This window comes from Borostomias antarcticus, assembly GCF_949987555.1.
Source record: "Borostomias antarcticus genome assembly, chromosome: 13".
NCBI lineage: Eukaryota > Metazoa > Chordata > Actinopteri > Stomiiformes > Stomiidae > Borostomias > Borostomias antarcticus.
In genome coordinates this window covers 9,010,298-9,034,297 of record NC_140246.1, presented here as the reverse complement: position 1 = coordinate 9,034,297, position 24,000 = coordinate 9,010,298, and the positions used below count along the sequence as shown (strand labels likewise).

Sequence of the window (24,000 nt, the reverse complement as noted above, 5' to 3'; positions counted from 1 at the left end):
TTCTTCATCCAGTATGTTTGTTCCCAGATAATGTACTATAAATAATCAATTCCTATCAGCATTCTTCAAATATTCTTGCTGATATAACGAATCAGCCCTGTCCTGTCCTTGGATATAGAATGGGTGACAGTAGATGTATAATGGATATACAGATCATCTCTAGGGCAGACATGGCCTGCTCTGATCTAGAAGAATGGATGTCACACAGCACAGAAATAGAAAAAGAGGATTTATTATTTATTTTTCATTTGAAAAAAGTGTTATGGAAAAACCACAACCGGATTAACCGACAACAATAGCAACGTGCACAGCACAGGATGAGATTTGTGATGTACCACCATGGAATAAAAGTCACCTGATCTGGGCTTCAGCTTTCCATCCAGACCCAGGGACAGGTTATATTAAACTCCACCACACCTCTGGAGAAAGAGAGCGGCAAAGATGCACGGTGAAGATGATGACATTCGCATCATGCTCACTCAGGCAGCAGTAGAATCAGGCTCCAGTCCACCATTGATAACCTCACATTTAGCATGGTAAAAAACAACAGCACAGAGAACACCAGGTAAACAAGGACGATCTGCATTGAACAAGGCATCAGACCATATTATCATCATCACCACCACAGTGATACTAATAGATTACAGGGTGGATAAAGCTACATTGTCCCCCCCCACCCTCTTCTCTGTCCAATCAGACGATAATGTCAAAGGCATTTAGAATGTTAATTTGTTCAGTTCACAGGGTAAGAAGGCAATATATTTTTGTCTCTGTAAACTTCTATTACAAAGGTCTGACTGAACCAAGCCTTTAGTGTTGATCAAAGGTCACTCCCTCTTTGAGTGCTCTGAACAGAGTTCCATTCCTGTTCAACAAAAACATAAAACATTTCATAAGGAAGATGACAGTCCGTAATGCATTTCCCTTGAAGAAATGTTCCTCTCATCCAGGAACACACAAGAAAACTAACATGCACTCACAAACACGCACGCATGCACACACACATGCACGCACGCACACACATGCACGCACACACACACACACACTCACACCCTTTTAAGACAAAACAGAATTCCGATAAAAATTCAAAACATCCCTTTAAGAGCACAATAACTTTGTCTATAACACCACGTGAGGACCGGTCTGCCGGGAGCGGTACAGATAAGAGCAGCGATCCTACTTGGCCAGCAGAACACTCAACACACGCTTCATCATGAGCTCCACGTCCAACGGTGCAGCTGACCTCTGTAGCCTGGAGTGGTCTCCAGACAGAGGCATTCTGGGAGAGCGAGTATGGATGAGAGCGTTGGTAACAGTGGCTCAGGTATGAGTGAAAGAGTATAAGACAAAACAGCAGCTGGAGGACACCTCACCTCCTTGGACAATACAGTAAATACTCCCCCCACTAATATATTCTGTCACGAGTGCCACTACTATTCTGTGCACAAGACCATATACTGTACATACCTCAGTGAGTCATGGGGCTGGTCAGTTTCCAGGGAAGATCAAATGTACAGCTATAAGGAGCCTGCTGACCACTTATGTATAAGGTCCTAGTTGGAGAACTAGCCATTGGACTGAATTGTTGTCTGATCAGGAAACGCTGACTGCCAAAGCGTTTCACTGTGACTGGCCTAGATATCTGTATGCTGTTTTACTAAAATAAATGTTGAATCTGATCTATAATTCAGTTCTGGTAAACTACTTTCCTCTCTAGCCATTGATTCTTCAATACCAGACATCAACCATCCAATGTCACCCCTCTTTTAAATAGCCCCTAACAACCACACACAGGGCAGACTATTCCATAAGCCTATGTGTGACTGGTCGGTCCATAAGCCTATGTGTGACTGGTCGGTCCCTTGTAGTAGCAGGCGTCTGATTGGTCAAGTCCTAGCTGGCTTGCCCATCATTAGTCCATTCGTGCTGTAGTGGCACACCGGCACAGTTGTTCCAGAGAGCACTTAGCCAATGACAAGAGTGACAGAGAGACGAGGAGGAGGAGACTGGGGTATGTAAGGCTACATGCCAACTGGATTCTAGAACCCACGATTGGAGGGGTTCTGACGTAGTGGGCGGACTCTCACCGAGAGGGAGGGGCTTATTTAGTGGGGGAGGAGCAAGTGTTCCAGCGCACACTGCAGATGCTCCCAGTTCTTCCACAGCAGCGCCAGCAGGGACACGCCCACGCAGGTAAGCACCAGGTGGACCCGGCTGCGCAGGAGCGGCGCCGTGAACTTGGCGGCCGTGGAGACGCACACCAGGATCACCGTGACGATGGCCAGCATGATGCTGATGCTCTTCCCCAATAGCACCTTGGCGTCCGTGGTCTCCAGCTGCACTGTCTGCTGCTGCTGCTGCTGGAGCTCCAGCTTGGACACGCGCGTCTGACACGACTCCAGGGCCTCCTGTGCGCGCGCGCACACACACACACACACACACACACACACAAAGGTAGACAATGCGTTAATCACACACAAAAGCTTGGAAATTCATTTCTCACACGTCATAAAGGCATCTGTTTATGACTATTACATATGCCTGACTCTTACATAAGCTCTGTGTGTATGTGTATGTGTGTGTGTGTGTGTGTGTGTGTGTGCGCGTGCGTGTACCTGGATGTCCCTGGCCCTCTCGTAGGCCTGGTAGGCCACCTTCTCCTCGATGCTGGCCAGCTCCTGCTTCAGGTTGCTGGTCTCGTGCTGGTGCAGTTCTGTCAGGTCGTTCAGCTGGTCCTCCAAACGCTCGTACCTGGGAGCGTGGGTAGGAAAAAGAGAGAGAGGTAAGAGAAAATCCTGCTAAATCTCCCACCACGCGTCTATGTTAAAAGATGTGTGTGCATGTTTTGTGTGAAGCATCAGCCTCTGCTGAAAAAGCCATTAACTGACATTACCAGGATTTACAAGGAGTTATGGCTACTTTTTGCTATTTGTTTTGGGTGTATACAAGCTATAAACCACATACTGTATATTGCGTGCAGGCCGCTTTAGAAGGTACACAGAGAGCATGTTTACAAAATATTGCTCAGCCTGAGGGCTGAATGGAGAATGACTGTCACAATTTGACCTTTGGGGAAATAATTCCAGGACATTTCATTGTGGACTAAAAAAAAAAGTATGTCTGTATGAATGGGTGTTTTTCTGTGCACCCTCCAAACGTATACTGTATGTCTGTGGCTCTCCTTCAACATTGTGTTTGTTTGTGTGTGTGTGTGTGTGTGGTGTGTTTGTGGGTGCGTGCGTGTGTGTCACCCTGCCCCTACCGGTATCTCTCCTCCTGCAGTGTCTGCGTGATGAAGCTGTAGTCCCTCTTGAACTGGATCTTCAGGGCTTCCATATCCTCCGCCAGCTGAACCTGGGCCTCCCTGATCTCTCTGACCTCCTCCAGCACCTCCCCCAGCCTGCCCTGGGAGTCCGACCTCCCTGCCCCCCCCCCTCCGCCCCCGGACCCCAGACCCGACCCCCCCGGGTTCCCGTTGGAATCCGCCGACACCGATGTCCCCGTGGAGCACTCGTCATCGCTGGGGTACTTGGCCTTGGCCACCGTGGTGGCGCTGCCGCTCAGCGCCCGAGCCCCGCCCTCCGCCTGGAGCCCTGCCCCCGTCTCCATGGAGCTCTTGAGGTGGGCGATGTTGTCGGCGCTGCCGAACTTGTTGCGGATCAGGTTGGCGAACTCCCGCGACTTGTTGAAGAAGAAGGGCGGGGACAGCGACACGCCGGGCCCCACGGTCTTGACCTTGTCCATGGCCGGGTGGTGGTGCTGGTGCTGTTGGTGACGCCCGCCGACCCCACCCCCCGAGCTGACGTCCCGGAGGCTCCCGTCCTTGGCGGCGCCCTCCTTGGCGGCGGCGGCGGAGCACTCCCTCGCGTGGCCGTGCTTGGCGCCGTTGCTCTCACTGTCCTTGCGGCGGTGGTACTGCTCCAGCTTGCGCTGCAGCCGGGCGATGCTGTGCGCCGACTTCTGGTTCTTCTTCTCGAACACCTGGCGGATGCGACCCACCTGCTGCTTGTCGGCATTGTTGACCAGCTTCAGGTACTCAGCCACGTTCTGGTCGCGCGCCGTCTGCTCCACCTTGATCTGCTCCGTCACCTTCAGGATCTTCTGCTGCAGGCTGTCCAGGCCCAGCGGTCCCTTGCTGAAGTCCAGGCCCACGCCGCCCTCGCCGGCGCTGCGTCCGTCCACCGAGTCCAGGTTGGACTCTGAGCCGCCGCGGCGCATGCCCGCCGGAACGCTGAGGGCGTTGCCGTCGCAGCCGCGGTCGGCCTGGAGGCACACGCACACACGCACGCGCGCACACACACACACACACACACACACACACAGAAAAGCAAGGAGAAGGTGAGAATGCCACCGTTGCAGAGGATGAGATGAACACAGTAAACATGCCTGGGCTGGCGGGACGTCATGCTGTTATCATTCAAGATTCAAAAAAACATTCTGTAGTGCTTCATGAAAACATCCGCTCTGTGTGTGTGTGTATGTGTATGTGTGTGTGTGTGTGTGTTCAGGCTGATCATGTCTGTGTGTGTGTTTTTGTGTGTGTGTATGTGCTTGTGTGCGTGTGTGTGTGTGTGTGTGTGCGTGCATGTGTGTGTGCGTGTTCAGGCTGATCATGTGTGTGTGGGTGTGTGTGTTCAGGCTGATCATGTCTACGTGTGTATGTGTGTGTGTGTGTGTTCTCCGCCAGCCCTTTCTCCAGCATGGCCTTGAAAGAGCTGGACTGTGGGAAGAAAGAGGACAAAAAAGCACAGAGACATTAAAGACTTGCACACACACACACACACCAACAGACACACTAAACACACACAGACACACAGACTAATGCCTATAATGCATTAACAGCTTTCTCTCCGTCAACAACGAAGCAAGATTACATTTCCAGGCGACATCACTGCCATACTATTATACTAACCTAATAGTCACAGCTCTGTTACCATGGCAGCCGGCCACACACACACACACACACACACACACACACACACACACACACACACACACACACACACACACACACACACACACACACACACACACACACACACACACACACACAGAGTCAGGGTTCTTTGTAAATTCATTGCCTGGGCTAATAGACCACTGGCGTTTCATAAACACACCAACAACACATACTACACACAGACGCGTGCACACACACAAACAGACTATACACTCATCCCAGTGCACATGACCAAGAGACACACACCAGTGCAAGCACAAGTGATCATGACTTGCCTTGGCTGTAACGTAACACTGCGCAGTGGCGGTTCCTTGTAACATGGTTCATTAACAGGACTAACAGAGCATTAACCCGGTGGTTCACGCAGACACACACACGCACGCACGCATACGCACGCACAGTCAGCAGTTCTGCCCTGCACAGAGCACACACACACACACACACACACACAAACAGAGCACACACACACTGGTGTTAAAACAGTGTAGCAGCGAGAGAGTGTTAGCTGAGTGTTACAGTAACGTTACATCACGACAAACCAATGGTAATGAGACACAAAACAGAAACGGCACTCATGTGCTTTCTGTTCAGTCTGATGCAAACACTGCGCGTGCGCACACACACACACACGGTGAGTCCCATTAATCGATTAATCGTTCATGACAGTCAAAGTAGAATTTTTGGTCACTAATCGATGCTGGTCAAAATTAATCATACATTTTTTTTCATTCAAATTAAACATGTCCTTTAAAAAATATTTAAATTGAACTGAGCTAATGTCATGCATCATCCGTTCTGTAGTGCTATATTGATTGGAACAGGGGCTAAATTACAGCATCAAAATAAATGGAATTGTGGTCTTTACCCTTTTTCATTCAAACAAATATATCGAATATCAGCCAAAAAACTATTGATTTATCGTTCATACCACCCACTGATTAATCAACTATGAAAAATGTGAGTTGTGCACATCCCTCACACACTTCTTCCCTGCCCTTTCTTTGTCCCTAGTTGCTACACACACACACACACGCACACGCACACACACGCACACAAATTCTTGGGGTTTGGGGGATAGCAGTGTGGAAACATCATGCAATTGGTTGTGCTCTGAGTATTCACAACATGTCCTCAGCAGGGAATGGAAACTAGGTCGGGGGAAAACAGAGCGCACACACACACACACACACACACAGCCAGGCCACATGAGACAGGACACACACGTGCCTGCGTTCCAGAGCTGATATTAGGCTATCCGGTCAGTGTTTTGTCATCTGGCCCTGGTCAATATTGAGGCCGGGTCAGATTACAGTTAAACAGGGGATATAAAAACCTCAGCAGTCTGCATTCAAATATCCCAGTGAAAATCATCTTTTCATCCTTTCATCAAAGGAGCGGCACACACACACACACACACACACACACACACACACACGTGCAGCATGTAGTGTGTAGATAGCCGTGTATAGGCCTATTGGTGTCGGTTGTGTCCGTTGGTGTTCTGGCATCAAATTCGCCACAAAGTATGAATCCTGTAGGGTTTTATTTATCATTTTATGAAATCCATTGACTTGTATTGAAGCGACTGTTGTAGATGTGTAGATCAATCCGCAGAGGGGATTCAGGAAGCGGAACTACTTACGGTAGCTACTGTTATTGTTTATGTTGCTAGGCTACCTAGTTTGCGGAAGTTTACACACGTATGTGCTGCGACTAAATAGTTCTATGCTATTTTAAAAAGCCTTTCCAGATGAACTAGAATCTTACTTTATGGCGAATTATATGTCAGATCGCCAACTAACACCTCTGTGAGTTTCTTGTCTTTGAAATCGAGTTTAACATGTTTTTGAATGATTTTTCAAGATGCCCATCCATATCCATTGTATGACCAAAACGGTGATAGTCAATTGCTCTTTCTCAAAAGTGCTAGTTTTGTCAACGTTTTGATCTGAACCATTGTATATGATCATAAGTAACCTTAAAACAGGGCTAAACATGCATTTTCCCTTTACTACTCCTTTAACATGGGTTACACTCAGAACAAAAACATACATTTTCCTTTTGGTGAACTTCTGAGCTTCCACAACACGGAGGGCGTGGCACCTGAACTCCCTACCCTAGGCCATCTGCAGTGGAAAACAAAGTGAAAAAAAAAAAGTGAATAGAGTCGAGTCGAGTCAAGTTGAGGTGGTAAAATGTGGTGGAAAACAGCCAAAGTGAGTGTTTGATGTGAGGTAGGTGTGTGTGTGTGCCTGTGTGATGAGGGGGAATGTAGACCAGTGTTCTGCTCAGCATGTTTACCATGTGACTCTCCCAGACTGCCAGCCAGAGTGGGACTGCGCCTCAGGGAGAACTGAGTCACGAGCCCCCCCGCGTTGAGGACAACACTTCCCGTCAGCTCGCGTTCACCATGGACGCTCGCTGTATTCAGACGTTTATCCCTGGATTTTTGTTTCCCTATCAAAAGGAAAATGAGCTGGAAAACGGGGCTGGGAGGATATCCGTTAGCCTGGAAGCCAATGGCCCGTAGCCATTCTGAAAACAGACCCTGTGTTGATCCACAAGCCTGCTGCCAGTACAGCAGTTAACAAATGGGTCTGACATTCAGAACACATTGCTATCTACAGTATGCTGGGGTACAATGTCTCATCTCTGCTCCAGGAGTATGTTTAATGGACTATATCATGGGTGTAATCTATATGCTAATGTGGAAGTATCGCCAAACCGTGTTCCATTTCTCTCGCAAACGTAGGCTAATATAGATATATTATATCCGATTCACCTATTCAAACCACAGATTCTTCGACTCGTTCTTCCTTTTTCCCCCCACATGTCCAACGTTCGGTTTAGGTTAGACCGCGGGAGTCGGGACAGCTGTGAAACTAACTCAAACTTGTAGGCAGCACAATAAAGAAACCTTTCTTTCTTGCTAAACAAGAATCATCAATCCACCACATTGTCCATATATGTACTGGTCCCTGAAGGAGAGAAGGATACAGAGAATCGGGTGTACAGGTTACCGCCCTAGCCATGCGGTAAACATTATGCATTATAATTATTCCTATCACACCCATATGACTCAGATAAAATAACAAGTGCAGGTCAGTAGATATTAGAATCATTCTAGGGCCATGACCTAAACCCGCACATCGGATTAACACTAGAGGATTTAAACTCTGTGTGTGCGTGCGTGCGTGCGAGAGAGAAAATTAGATTTTTTGGAGGAAGCCGGAGAAGGGGATGCGGTTTTGAAAAATTTTCTCCTAAACCAATCACAGGAAGTGACCTCACAATTAACCTGTCACCTGGACCCACCCCCCTCCAAACATTCCTCACATTGCCAGGCAGGGTTACCCAGAGGTATTATCAACATAGCGTTGCAGAGATGGCACGCACGGGCATAGATCATATGACTAAAGCCTTTGGAAGTTTAAAAACACATTAATAACATACAGTACTGTAGCAGCTTGCACAACCTGAATGCCAGCTGCCTATCCAGCTGCACACTCACTACAGAGGCTGCTATGACCCAAGCTAGGCTACATCACCATACACCAGTACGGTGACTGCTTTTCTGAATGAATAGGTATCAAGGGTAGCTGCAGTGACAGCCCCTAAATGTTGCAGAGCATCCTAGTGATGCATGGCACTGCCTCCAGACCACTTGATCATGCTGCTGAAGGACTCTTCTTCTGTTACAAAACACTGCACCAAACCTTGTAATAATGTGTTCCGAGCCCATTATCTAAGCCTTACCAACCCAACACAAAACTGACCTCAAAACGCCCATCTACCGGTCCATCTGCAACAAGAGCTTGATATAAGCCCTTTGTAAATTGCACTCTGAATGTTAATCAGTGTGATTCTGTCTCTGTGCTGCTGTGTAGAGGATAACAACAATAATAATAATAATAATAACCTTCCATACTAATAAATGCAGCTCAAAGTGGGCAAAATGAACAAAATGAAGGAAAAATAAATAAGCATGTAAGGTTTTCAAAAACTCTGTAATATCACGGTATCAAGGTCCACGGTACGGTATATCACTGTATTAAACAGTTTTAAAACACAAAATTTAAAGAGGAAGAAGAAGATTTGTACTTTGGAAAAAAAACACCATAGCATTTATTAAACACACTTCTAATGTGTACAGTTTTTCTTTTAATTTAAAGTGCTTCTGCTTTCCTTACAATTTCAAAACACAAAAATATCATTTTAACGTTGATCACAGATCAACGATGAACCGTTGCACCACTATTCAGTAGTGATAGAGGAGGTCTGTGGGTATAGATGGTGTGTTGAGCAGTGATAGAGGTGGTCTGTGAGTATAGATGGTGTGTTGAGCAGTGATAGAGGAGGTCTGTGGGTAAAGATGGTGTGTTGAGCAGTGATAGAGGAGGTCTGTGGGTATAGATGGTGTGTTGAGCAGTGATACAGGAGCTGTGGGTATAGATGGTGTGTTGAGCAGTGATAGAGGTGGTCTGTGGGTATAGATGGTGTGTTGAGCAGTGAGAAGAAGAGGGAAAGAGGCTGAGCAGAGAGCCCAGGTCTGATCTCTGATGCTGCGCTTCTACGGCAGGAGACTGGATGAAAGAAGTGACAGGTCTATAAAAAAATTTTTTTTTAAAACACAGAAGAGGAAGAGAAAGAAGAGATGAGGAAGGAGAGAATGGAAAGAAACGATGGGAGGACAAGGGGGGGGGGGGGGGCAGATCTAGGCTAGATGGTTCTGACATCTAGTTACAGAAAATCTCTCTACGGTTCGGCACGCACATGGTCCGCGGATAGGTTTATGAAAAATAATAAAACAAAAAAGGATGTACAGTAGGGGACGTGGTCATGTAGAGCACATGTTCAATCCACACTAGTCAGGCTTCCAGCGATAGTCATGGCTAGCGGAGGAGCTGAAGAGCTTGAAAAACCTCCTGCTCAACAACTGCTCATCACCACGGCATTTAAGCAGCCCTTAGCTAAAGAATCCGACCGGGCTAAAGCTATTACAAAAGGTATTATTGGGGTGTTTATAGCTGCAGACATGAGGCCATATTCCGTTGTGCAAAACGAGGGGTTTAAACATATGCTGGATGTGCTTGAGCCCCGTTACGAGATCCTGTCGCGCACCAACTTTGCTGAGAAGATCGTGCCAAATCTTTATGAGCAGGAAAAGGCAAAAGTTGTCAGTGAATTATCCCAGGCATCCTCTGTTGCGCTCACAGACGGGTGGACCTCCAGGGCAACAGAAAGCTAAGTGACTAGTGTGGATTGAACATGCGCCCTACGTGACCAGTTGCTGGTTAGCTATGAGAGGCAGGATCCTAGCCGACTGTTGCATCCCCCCAACCCGCAACGGAGGGTTATCAACTGGGCTGGGACTCCCCCTCTCATCGCTAACCAGCAACTGAGCTAAGGTGGTTAGCTAGCTCGATCATAAATTACTTAAACTGAATAAATATGACACCGATAAGCACACCGATGCCAATAGTTAGCTTGATATAACTAGGACATCTGACCAGTCCAGAACAGTGAGTTTAGCCTACGGTTTTACCGAGCCAGTCCCAAGGTTACCGCGTGACCAAAAAATACTGCGGTTACCGTAATACCGCGGCTACCTTTACATGCTTAAAAATAAGTATAACTAGAAATGGTGCTCAGGTCTTGGTAAAACCTTGGTTAGGTGTGACCCAGTCTGCAACTTCCCATCAGACTCATAATAAGAATAATTAATTGTTTTATCATTAATGATTTAATAAATGCAATTTAATAAAATATTGTATTGGAGAGATTTGTTGTACTTTTTTTTTTTTTTTTTTAGTGCAGTAGCACAGATGGTGGAAGGCTATTGTGTGTTGAGCCTGGTGCACCTTATTTCACTTGTCTCGTCGCGACCTCCTCCTCCTCCTCTGACCTCTTGTGTACACCCACGCTAAGATAACCACATCTGCTATTGTTTCCAACTGCACTGCTGCTGCTGCTCAAAGACATTTCGAATCTCTCACCGGCGCTGTGGGGGAGAGAAGGACCTCGGCTGGTTAAGGAGCAATTCAATAACCACAATAAATTTTGCAAAGGTCCTAGATAATGGATACACACATAGCTTACAGTAATTGTCCCCTGGAGAATCCCAGCCCAGAGCTAAAAGATAGGTAGGTAGGTGGGTAGCAAGGTTATTATAGTTAACGAAAACTAACTAAAAAACGAAAACTAGGTGTGAAAAAACATTTTAGTTAACTGAAATAAAAATAAAAACTAGGCTTTACAAAAAAACGATAACTAACTAAAACTGTATTGTGTGTTTACAAAACTAACTAAAATAAACTAAAATTGTAGAGAAAATGTCCTTAGTTTTAGTCTTTTTCATTTCATACATAAGCCTAGTATTTTGGGTGGATATTAAATCTATCCTCCATTATTTCTTTAGCTGTGCCCCTGCGCAGAAGTAACCTGACGTGCGCCAGATGGTTTGTTTTGCACAGAGTGAAACAACATGAGCTCACGAGATCAGGATGGTCTCACGAGGGTAGCGCAGAAGAAAAAAACTAAAACTAATACTGAAACTAATAAAAACTAAACTAAAACTAAGCATTATCAAAAAATAAAAAATAAACTAAACTAGCAAATCTGCTTTAAAAACTAATTAAAACTAAACTGAAATTGAACACAAAAAGTTAAAACGATATAAAAATAAAAACTAATGAAAAAAGCAAAACTATTATAACCCTGGTGGGTAGGTACTTTATTAATCCCTGAGAGGAAATTGTACCTTTATTTATTTAATGTATAAATGTTGAGACTAAGTGGAGTTGGAGCACAGGCAGGTTGAGCCTATTTCTGAGCCTCGCCCTGTGTTGAGAGTCTGGCAGCTCCACTCTCCACTGCTCCAGGGAGGGACATGGTGAAGATTTTATTTGGTGCCCAGGAAGAACAGCTTATTCTGGGGCAGAGGAGATGTCAGAGGCTCCACAGAGAGGAGTGTGTCATTTCCACACCCACACCCACACCCACACAGCCTGCCCGTCATGCGTTTCAGGGCTGGGTGGGTTTGCCCTGGTAGTTCATACACTCTCCCACTGAGCAGCGCTTGGTTGAAAGAGCTGCAGTATCGTTACCAATAACATGGTCAGCGCAGGTTTTCTAAGTATTTTTTGCATCATCTACATCATGGGTCAAACTCCATCAATGTGGGCCTCCCCTCTGAAAACAGTGACACACCCGCGCCCCTCCAACCCCTCAAATGTGCCCATTATGCAAGGCAGCGTTAGCTAGCCCATAACGTTAGACAGCCAAGTTCGGTGGCACCTGCTGCTAGTTAACGTTATGACGTTTTCGCACAATACATTCATACCTGCAGGGGGAGGCTCTTTCATTCATAAAAACCATAGACATTTAAAAAATAAAAAACATGTTTTTCCTTTTTTTTTTTCCTCCGCGCCTCCCCTGAATTTCTTTGGGGCCCCCCAGGGGAGGCCCGCCTCACAGTTTGGGAATGCCTGATCTACATTAACGTTGGCAATTACAACTGGTACAACAGTTACATCATACACACGCACACCACAGGGGTAAACAATCCACCCAGTTCATACAGCATATTGCATCATCCAGTTCAGTATGAAGCTTCTGTGGGACAGATGGGACTGAGTCAAGGCAGAGGACGAGGAGGGCCTGTGTGTGAGAGAGAGTCTGAGAGAGAGAGAGAGAGAGAGAGAGAGAGAGAGAGTCTACACCTCATCAAACTTTAGGACCCTGTAAAATGTCCAAATTCCAAAAGTCAAAGAAATCATATTAATGTTGATAATTTGTTATACCTTGCATGTGCAAAGTTAAAGATTGCTCTCTCTCCCTCTCACTCACACACACACACACACACACACACACACACACACACACACACACACACACACACACACGATCAAGCCCAGGGTAGGGCTCAAGTAAGATGGGTTGGCTGTATAAACACATGTACCAGTGGTGATTACTGTGTTACTGTTATACTGCTGAAGCTACATGCTGACCTGCTGCTGCTGCTACACACACACTCACACGCACACGCACACACACACTTTGAGTGAAGACAGACTGTACGGTAGGACAGGGCCTGATCTGTCCTAACAAGACATCACACATGACATGTGTGTTTATGTGCGTTTATATGTCTGTGTGCATGTGTGTTAAGGTCTAGCCTAGATGCAACACAGTCACAGTATTACGGAAGTCTCTTTTCTCTCCCCCAGCCAGGCTATTACACTGGGATGTGAAAGCTCCAGTCAGCCCTGCTAGGAAACTCTCCACAGAAAGAGAGAAATAGAGCGACAGAGGGAGAGAGAGAGAGAGAGAGAGAGAGAGAGAGAGAGAGAGCGAGAGAGAGGAGGGGGAGATTAAGAGAGCGAGGCGGAGAGAGATAAAGGGAGAGAGATGGCAAGATGAGAAACGCAGGAGATGAAAGCAACAGCTAAGTCCACAGCAAGTCAAGTGGTATTATCACTTAGATGAAGGTCTGATGTGTCTGAAGTGACACTGAAGTACTTGTCTTTCGCACAGAGATCCAGGCAGCCCCCAAGGCCTCGACAGCCCAGCACTACTTCTATAGCATCATTCATACAAATCAATGTAGCACATAGTACTTTACATAAAAAGAGATGGATCCAAACATAGATTGTGTATACACAATCTAACAGATTTAAAAGAAACAATACAATTAAAATAAAATAAAAATAAAATAAAAATAAAAAAGAGAATACAAATTAAAGCAATACATCGCGTTTTCTCTGAACTGCGCCCCCACAGGGTCTGCGAGTAAGTGCACTGTCGTAACATTATCAGATTGTCTTTTTCATTTTCTGGCTTCCTCCGTGATATTTCGCTTCGGTTTTCTCACCTCCGCCATGATATGATTGAGCTAAAAAACGCATGATATCCATAGACCATGTTTGTAAAGATCCAAATATCGCGATGTATTGCTTTAAGATAAAATAAAATGATCTTAAAATCTATTCTAAAATTGCCAAGCAACCAGTGTAGTGATTTTAAAACTGGTGTGATTTGAACCCTCTTTGTTAGAACACGTGCTGCAAAAAAAGAGTGGATTCAAGAGAAAATCAATAAGCTATTAGCACTCCATTTACAAACTGTCCCACAGGAGAACATACACTTAAATGAAAACACCAAGACACAGAAATTTATGGGCCAGGGCACGCGCACACACATACTGTACATACACACACACACACACACACACACAGACAGACAGACAGACAGACGCGCACACAATCCAGTTATGTATGTGTGCGCCAGGGAGTCAGAGGGACCAGGACCCAATTCAGGACCTCATTGTGCCTTTATGTTGTCCTTATTGTAACAGTTTCCCTTCAGGGATAAAAAATATATATATCTGATAAATAAAATATATAATCTATGGCTAAGGACAGAGAGGAGGCCAGGTCTGTCCAGAAGGAACTGAAGATGGGCTGGATGCTTCAGGCCCATCTGTGAGGGGGAGTCAAGAGCGGGCCAATGACCTCCTGGACCCCCTGCAGTTTGCGTACCAGGCCCGAATCAAAAGTATCTATCTATCTATCTAAAAAAGATGTAGTCTAATCCCTCCTTTCCTGACTCTTCTCATAATCTGAGATTTTAATCTCTTTCCAGAGCAAAGATTACTCAGCAACCAGAATCCCAAACACAGTATCACCAGGAGAGTGGGATGGAGAGAGAGAGAGTGGGAAGGAGGGACAGCGGGATGATGGTTAAGGAAAAGGGAGACGACTGTGGATGGAGAGAGAGTGAGAAAGAGAGAAGGCAGAGGAGAGATAAGGTACTGAGCAGGGTAATCCTGTCTGGTTCATGGTAATATGTCGGGAGGTGTGTGTGTGTGTGTGTGTGTGTGTGTGTGTAGTCAGCAGGGCCCAGGGGCACCATTAGAGGAGTAGGTCAAAAGCTCCAGAGGGAACAGCAGACACACACGCACACGCACACGCACACGCACACACACACACACAGGGAGGGGCACAGCAGCATTCCATACCTCTAGAGACACTCCATTTTTGGAGTTCTGATTAAGAACACACAGTAGAAAGACAGACAGGCAGACACCCACACACACACACACCTAAATGCAGTCATATGATCTGAGTGTACTCAACTGCAAGCACACTCACGTCTTGAGCTCTTACGACATCACTTAACCAACCACGTGAAACAAGTCAGTGAAAACAACGCCACATAGCCTACTGCAATAGGCTTTTTACACAGCAGCCATTTTGACATGTCAAAGCAGGGCAAACTTCGGTGTAATTGATCAAATTAGGCCAATTATGGTCCAGTTCTATTTAGTGTGTGTCACAGCCATTCCATTTCAGTGAGCCAGCAAACACAGTATCGGGGCCCTGGCCCACCTCAATCCTACAGTAAATGGAACAGGGCTATAATTAATGTTATTAATAATTGCACCTGTGTTTACCATGCTTTGACTGTCAAAATGGCTGTGTGAAAAAGGCCTATTGCTCTCTCTCTCTCTCTCTCACACTCACCCCTGCTAGTTACATAAGAGTAGTGTGTCTTGTGTGTATGTGTGATGTATACTCGAGGGCCTGAGGCAAAGGGCAGAGAGGAACAGCAGGTCTCAACATTCTGTGTTTGTGTCTCTTGAGCTCGTGGGACATCAAAGTTCTGTTGCTGAATATCCAGTGTAAACATTTCACTGAATCAGCTGGCTCATCACCGACTGCTGTATCTGTAACAACACACACACACACACACACAGCTGACTAGAGTGTTTGTCGCGTCTGGGACAAACTTGTCCTGTGGGAGGGTAGCTTACCGACTGCCAGGATGATCATCAGGGTTGCTTTAGTGGTCCTCTCCTCTATGCGGCAGGAAGCAGAGATTTACCTGCATGCTTGGCGAGCTTCCTGTCTGTGGCTAGGATGAGTATGCTAATTAAGTGAACACTTAACGTGAAGTGATGAAGCCTGAGTGCTGTATTTTGTGTGCACATGTGCGCGCGCACGTGTGTATTTAACAGAGTGCAGTGCAGTAAGTCGAGTCATACAGTAGGCCTATGACTTAAGATGGATGGATGATAGCTTTTTGATATTAACAAACATTCTGTTGAACTCTATGTGTGTGTGTGTGTGTGTGTGTGTGTGTGTGTGTTTGGGGGAGTGAGTGAGTGAAAGACCATGTGTAGGCCATGAGAGAATCTCTTTCACTGGCTCTATATTTGTGTGCGTGTTAATCCGTGCTGCGTAACTCATAATACCCAGAATCTCTGCTGGTCTGTCGGAGTGTGTACACCAGAGGCTTAGCCCATTCAATCCCTAATCAAAATGCTAAGCGTGAGAGATGGAGGGTGGGAAAGGGAAAGAGAGAGATAGAGAGCTTGAAAGTAAAGCCGGCGGTACAGTAAACTTGCTTTTACTGCAGGGTTTTTCCTGCATAGAGGATTTTTTGGCGCCCCCCCAAAGACATTTTAGCCAGAGCCAAAGGAAAATCACCAGTGCCAAAATGCTAAAAATTGAGAATAAAATTGCAATTCAAATCCTCTCCAAATGTGTTTGATAGCTTGTTTCAAGTGCAGCCCATCCCTCTTTCTTGCATTGTCCATGGGTTGGACCACTAGTAATCAAGATTATTAATAGACAGGTTATCAGTATCTTAAACATATCTATTTTGTGTCATGTCAGGAGATTTCCTGCGATTATGAACAGTGAGGAATGACAGCAAAGAATATAGGCCTACACATGCTGGTAGGCTACTCTGCATAAAACTGAGGTTTCCCCCCCAAAATTGTGTGCGCTTCACCCCCAAAAGACCTATTCTGAGCAAGGAAAACACACGCTTGTCTACTCGCTTGTTAAACTGCAAACAGTATATTTCGCGGGCTTAAAGCTTCACGTGCCAACTTTGGTGGGATCATATTTGTTACAGGGCACCTCAAAAGGACTGTTGCGTCATCTGACTCCTCCTCCTGTCCTCTTCAACCTAAACTCCTGATCATACACACACACACACACACACACACACACAAACGCACATGCTGCGCCCACAGTTTTAATATTATGTACCCAACACTTTCAGATAGGCCTGAGTGGGAAAGGAAAGAATCTCATGGTGGGTGAATCAGTCACTCTCTCTTTCTCTTTCATTGCCTGGGGGAACACACACCTGACCACTATCTCTCCATCTTCAACCCCAGTCCAACCTGTAGCTCCACTAACAATCATTCCACTCAAACACAGAGAGAGAGAAAGAGAGAGACTCAAACAGTCACAGGAGAAAGCAACTGCCTTCGAGCATTATGTATACTGACATCAGATGTAACCGCTGTACTCTCATCTGCGTTGTGTTCACCAGTTCGACCCATGTTCACGGCTTGCACAGGGCGGGATTCAAATCCACGTTCGCCAAGCTCTCCCGCTTGTGAGGCGTAAACGCTGACAGTTGCGCCAGTAGGGACATCCCAATAGGGACTGTCAGCGCTCCTTTTGAGGAGTGTGAGTTTCACCAGCTACTCCAGGTTTCACTTGGTTACACAGGCTTTGGGGGTTTTACGGGAGAGAGAGGAAAGACTGCAAGGGAAAAGGGGGCCGGAGAGAGGGCAAGATCTGAGACAAAGCTTGGGGGGGTGCAAGATTCCTCTGGTTGCCCTGACAACAAGACGAAATGACAGAAGCCACAGTTCACCATCATACCCAGTGGAGTGTCTCTGAGAGCCGCACCGACCATCACTCACTGACCACGTTCAATACCGCACCTCCTCCCTCCCTCCCTCTCTCTCTCTCTCTCTCTCTCGTCCTCCATCTCTTCTAACGCTAAGAGACAAAGCTCATCATCTTGATTTGTGGTGATTGGATGGCCAGGAGGAGGGTTATCATCATGTGTTCCATGGATCACAGAGCATATTACTGAAAGCAGTAAGGCTACAACAGGATTTGTTGGGGCCCATTGCTGGTTGGATTTGGAATTTCAACCCAAAATAACATAAAAGTGAGGAGGAAGCAGACACGGTGTAAGTACGCCTCTGATGTCAACACACGGACACGGCTGTCCGAGAAGACTAGCCTGGACATTCTGGTCAGCAGTAAATTACACCCACAACAAAGGCTGTCGGTTATTTTCACTGTTGAGTTGGAAGCAACATTCCCCTCTGTACCCAACGAAGCGTCTTGACAAGAAGCAGGCCCAAGGGCACAGTTCTGAGAAGGAAAAAACACCCCCAGCAGCACTTCCTCCTCCTGCTCTGCCTGAATACGGCGCATGCTGGCAGGAAAACAGAACTGATCAAGCTACCTCTCTCACTCTCTCACACACACACTCATACACGATATAGCGTGGATCTGTCCTTCCCGTCGTGTAACCAGTGAAGACCTTCAGAGTTTCAGACTTATGAAACCAGTCAAAAATGTTCATTACAGTTGAAAGGACAGAACACATCACAGCGACCAATCACTCCTGATCCCAGCAACATCAATTCACCAGTCTTATCTGTCAAAATATAAACATCATAATTCCAGTTTACCTTCTGTTCACAGGGGAGGTTTAGACAGCTGAGCCAAAACTCGATGTGTGTGTGTGTGTGTGTGTGTGTGTGTGTGTGTGTGTGTGTGTGTGTGTGTGTGTGTGTGTGTGTGTGTGTGTGTGTGTGTGTGTGCGTGTGTACATACTGCCAAATCAGTAATGGCTTGTCACAATCATCGGCAACTTGTGACAACCAGCTAATTGAATCTTCATCACATTCACAGTATAGGCCCTGTATAGTATAATTGCAGATGCATAACAAGACCTGGGGGGCCATCGTGTAAGCATGGAGGGTGTTGCTAGCAATTATACCTCCTGCATCTCTCACCTTCAAACGATCCATGCTCCCCGGGGACTCACTTTATGGACACAGCGCTTAGCCTCACCAAAAGTGCTGATAGATGGCTGGAGACTGCCAATGCTTTCCCACTCGATCCTGCTGCCTTTATCGACATTAGTTTCTGGGTCGCGCTTATGTGGACAGCAGCGTTCCCCGCACACTCGTCTGTTCCATTATTAGGCTAGAAAGCCATCAGCTCCTCGTAGGCTATTATAGTTAGAAAGCAGTTCACTATTCTCAGTGTTTTCTATTGACTGGTTGTGCTACGACGAAATCGGGTTTTGAACAACTGGCACTGTAGCACATGTCGGTATAGCTGCCGTTCAACAGCACGCGTGCGGATGCCAGAACCGCTGTCCGTCCCGGAGAGAGGGGCAACATCTGGCAACACAAACTCGCTTCATTTGATTTGACGAAATGAAATCAGTGGTAGAAGAAGAACTGTTTGTGATTAATCTACAAAATCCCAGCTTCGAATAAGTGACTCAGAAATGCTGTCAGTGAAACACCTGCAAAACCTATAGACTACAAGTGCAAAGACCACCATCAGACTAGCTTACATTGTTCTGTAATATAGCTAGTGCAAAAGAAGTAAGTGCCGAACAGTTAAAAACAACAATGTTAGCTAGCTAACTGCAGTTATAACTCAGTTTAGTTTGCTTTACCGCCTACGTTAACGTTAGGTTGGAGAGAGACCCCAACACTTAACTGAAACGATATGGCCGGGATTCAAACCATCGAGTAACGTTGCTACTGAATTCAAACTACGGCTAGAGCAACGTTTAACAGTCCTGAGACCTGACTCACCCGATTATGTTATGTTGTCTTATCACAATTATTTATCGCAATTATGTAACTACAAGCTAACACGAACCAGTTCATCAACCTGGCTAGAGCTAGCCATTCTAGCAAGTTCTAGTCAACAGTCGCCAACCAGTAAACAGCCAACCGACATGGATAGCTTATTTGTCATTCAGACGAGAAGAGGGTGGTTATATTTACCATTTCACTGCAGAGCTGGTTGTATCTTTCTATTCCTGGTGAACTTTTACCCACACTAGTATCAGCGCTGGGCATAGTCCCATAGACCAAACCGTGGAAGTGGAATTCGTGCAAGGAAGTAGTTAACTGTCCACCGCACTGTGAAACCAAGTGCTCTCAATTGCCTTCAGTGTGTTTCTATTGCGGTTAGTCTCTACTGGAACCCGAGACGCCAAACACAATGTAGCCTACGAATGGACTCCGCCCCCTGATATATGCAGAGTTCTATCAGGGAAAATTCAGCTAATTTTGCCTGTTGAAATAGAACTACATGTGACCCTGTGGCATTTGGCTCTGGACTGATGCTGAAGATAGTAGGTCTACATGAAACCTGAACTGAACCCGAGTCGCTTTGGATAATGACTGTAATGTAACTCCGATTATGAGTGTGCTGTTTAATCAGGGAGAAACACAAAGACTAGTCTCATAGAAATACAAAGACTTCATCTCATCTAATGAATAGCTGATGATACCATACAATGATGTAGGGACAGAGTTACTGTAGGCTTAGGCTATGTTAATAATTTACAGAGAAAATCTCCTATGTCCTCTTATTAATCTTTCAGGACACAGCGAGAATCTAATTAGTCTGTTGGCTTGGAGCATGTCCAGAGAGTGTGATGTTATTTTACTAAAAGCACATCAAGAGTGGATCATCATCGCTATTCACAACAGGTCTCTCAGACCGCCTGCTCACCAAGCATACCTGAGTTGAACATGCACGTACGTACACACACACTCACACGTACACTTGGACACAGCTATCACTGTTCACCTGTCTTAACAAATCATCTGTGGACCAGTTGCAACTGGTCCAAAATGCTGCTGCCAGGTTGCTCACCAGGTCAAAGAAGTCATGCCACATCACCCCCATCCTTGCCTCCCTACATTGGCTCCCAATGCACCTCAGGATCCAGTTCAAGGTCCTGGTGTTCACCTACAGAGCCCTCCATGGTCAAGCCGCCGCCTATATCTGCAACCTTATCCAACTATATTCGTCCAGCCAGTCCCTGAGGTTGTCCGATCAGGGGCTCCTGGTGGTGCCTCAGACCAAGCTAAAGACTAAAGGTGACCGAGCCTTTGGGACGGTGGTCCCTAGGCTCTGGAATGCACTCCCTCAGGACTTGAGAGCCTTGACATCTGAGAACTCTTTTAAGAGACAGTTGAAGACTCACCTTTTCAGGCAGGCATTTGGCCATCCGTAGCTCAACTATAGATTTTTGGAGCTGCCTGTATTTTATATGTGTATTTGTATTTTATATCTGCATTTTGTATGTGTGATTTGCATTTTTACTCTGCACTGTGAAGCACTCTGTGCACTTATGCTTTGAAGAGAGCTATATAAATAAAGGTTCACTTACTTACTTACTTTCTTACGTTTGGAAAACAGACACATGAAATTTGCCAGGGATATAAATGAGAAAAATATTTTTTCAAAAGTAATTTAATTAGAGCAGCTAATGCCGATGATGACTACACAGTGAATGGCAGCCGGCCACACACGCACACACACACAGGCAGCAGAGACCTGCACTACTCAGGGACGCAATAAACTACAAGGTGCATCTGGTATGGTTAATGCAGAGATACTGGATGAGTCACCTGCCATTAATCGTCTTGCCGATCAGCAGTGACACGTGGCTGTTCCCAGACAGAATGATTGAGTCTGGAGGAAGAGAACATCACCTGGTACAGAGGCCACCAACCAGTCAGGGGAGAGTGCCAGGCTAGCCAGGATCTAATCCAATTAAGAAGAGTGATGGATTAGAGGCAAATGAATCAGTGTTTGTGTGTGTGTGTGTGTGTGTGATGTGTGTGTGTGTGTGTGTGTGTGTGTGTGTGTGTGTGTGTGTGTGTGTGTGTGTGTGGGGGGGACTAATTAGAGGTTAATTACATCTTTATGTTAATTATATATAACTAATCCCTGTAGTCCTTTACACTTATTGATCAATTAAATCTGTGTGTCTGTGTGTTTAAATGATGAACGTGCATTTGAGTATGAGTTGGTGCTCTTCTTGTATTGTGCATTGATTTGTCCATGACTATTAGCTAACAAAGTAGCCTATTCCAAAAGAAGTTCTTGCCGCATCGCAGTGTAGGTTTATGGGTAGGCCTGTTTTTGGACAGGGGGATCTCTATCCACTTAGACTAGAAAACACAACTGCAACGCAAATAGGCCACAGGCTAACGTGCCAGCCCCCCCCCCCCCCCTCACACTAATTGACACCCCAGTGACCACTGTTGACTCCTTTCGCTTGCTGGGCACCACCATCTCCTGGGACCTAAAATGGCAACTAAACATCAGCTCCCTCACGAAGAAGGCACAGCAGAGAATATACTTCCTAACGTAGCTGAAGAAATTTGGACTACCAAAGAAAATGATGGTACTCTTCTACAACTTCATCATCGAGTCCATCCTCGACCTGAGGTAGCAGAGCATAGTTGTCTGAGGGGGTGTAGGGCTTGACCATGGCCTGGAGGTAGGAGGGAGCTGTTCATTTCATTGCCCAGTAGATTATTACCAGAATTTTAAACTCGATCCGAGCTACGGGTTGCCAGCCAGTGTAGAGAACAGAGAAGGGAAGTTGTGTGGGAGAACTTGAAGTGGTTGAACACCAGGCGAACTGCAGCTTTCTGGACAAGCTCCAGAAATTGTCCACATCTGTAAAGCTAGCACACAGCCAACAGAATATTAAGTTTGACACGTGGTCTCTCTCTGGCATTCTTTATCTCTCTTGCCCTCTTCCTCTCTCTCTCTCTCTCTCTCTCTCTCTCTCTCTCTCTCTCTCTCTCTCTCTCACCCTCTCTTTATCTAAATGTCACCAGTCCTGCCTGTTGACCAAGCTAATTAATTAGAATACAGAGTACAATTATGCTGTAGATAAACCTGGTAGAACCATGCTGATATTCATAATGCACAGAGAGCAATAATTCGCTTTTCGTTTTGTATCTGTATATCTGTGTCTTGCGTCTGTGTCCGTACTGATTATCTCCGGGTACCATTGTTCCCTTTCCCTCTGACGATGTTTGTGTTCGTTATGCACTTCCTGCACTACTTCCTGTCTCTGTCCCAGACGTCATCCCATTGGACCTCCACCTCCCAACGTGGTTCTGGAATGTGGAGATGGAGTGCTGGAATGTTAATGATGGGGTTAATGTCCCTCTCTACTACATGGTCCCTCTGGCTAGGGCAGGAGTCCCAAGGCCCCTCAACAATGGACCTAAAATCTTTACAGTCTGTGTGTGTGTGTGTGTGTTTGTGTTTGTGTGTGTGTGTGTGAGAGAGAGAGAGAGAGAGAGAGAGAGAGAGAGAGAGAGAGAGAGAGAAGCTACAGGCAGAAAGTGTCCTAATTCGGCCACGCCATCTCTCTGCTTTTGTCACTCAGGAAGGGACCCTTTTTGTCTGTTCAGGCTGGAGTGTTGTGGGGGACTGTGATTCCCTTTCCATGTTTCTTTCAGTTGTTCCTCCTTGTTCCTCATGAGCATCAAACCAAGCCGAGTAAAATGTGCATCGATGTGTGTGTGTGTGTGCGCGCACGTGTGTTTGTGAATAATGGCTGGTGTAACAGCAACGTGTGTGTGTCCGACAGCATCTGTAATTTCTTCTTCATCTCTGCTCCAGCACAAAATAGGACAAGTACTCAGCTTAATCTACTGAGTGCACATAAGCACACACACAGAGAAAGGGCCCTTGGCTTTCTCTTTCTCAGTAATTGGAGCATGTAGTTGGATTATATAACTTCAAATCTGTCTCCCCCCTCATGCCCCTCTAACATCTTTTTGAATCACCTCTTAAATCACTCTCTTTTCACATCAAAGCTGTCCTCTTTCTCTTTGAGTAATGAGTGAAAGCCAGTGCCAGCCATCTATGTCAATGTTCCTCACCTTCTCTATCTCTCAGTTCCTCTCTCCTTTCTCCCTCTCAGCTAATGGACTTCATTCACCCTGTCTCTTTCTCTCCCTCACGCTGTCTTTCTCTCCCTTCCTCTCTCTTTCTCTCCCTCATGCCTTTTCTCTCCTTCAATCTGTCTCTTTATCTCCCTCAATCTGTCTCTTTATCTCCCTCAATCTGTCTCTTTCTCTCCCTCAATCTGTCTCTTTCTCACCCTCCCAGCCTCCCTGACTCCGTCTCTCCTTCACCTCCCTCTCT

At 46.1% G+C, this 24,000-nt stretch overlaps 1 protein-coding gene across 2 annotated transcripts in view; it reads right to left on the bottom strand.

Moving 5' to 3' along the window:
* Positions 1–1,882: 1,882 nt before the first annotated feature.
* The window catches only part of tmcc3 (transmembrane and coiled-coil domain family 3), a gene marked incomplete at its 5' end in the record, with an annotated part of 27,164 nt that continues 5,046 nt past the window's right edge, over positions 1,883–24,000 (bottom strand). Inside the window, 4 exons of one of the 2 annotated variants that reach the window (XM_084447955.1) lie at positions 1,883–2,408; positions 2,616–2,751; positions 3,263–4,263; positions 19,812–19,937. In XM_084447955.1, the coding sequence (XP_084304081.1) occupies positions 2,106–2,408; positions 2,616–2,751; positions 3,263–4,263; positions 19,812–19,886 (1,515 nt within the window). In that variant the 3' untranslated portion in view covers positions 1,883–2,105. Of the gene's footprint in view, positions 2,409–2,615; positions 2,752–3,262; positions 4,264–19,811; positions 19,938–24,000 lie in introns of those variants that run through there. The other variant, XM_084447956.1, reaches the window with a different exon arrangement.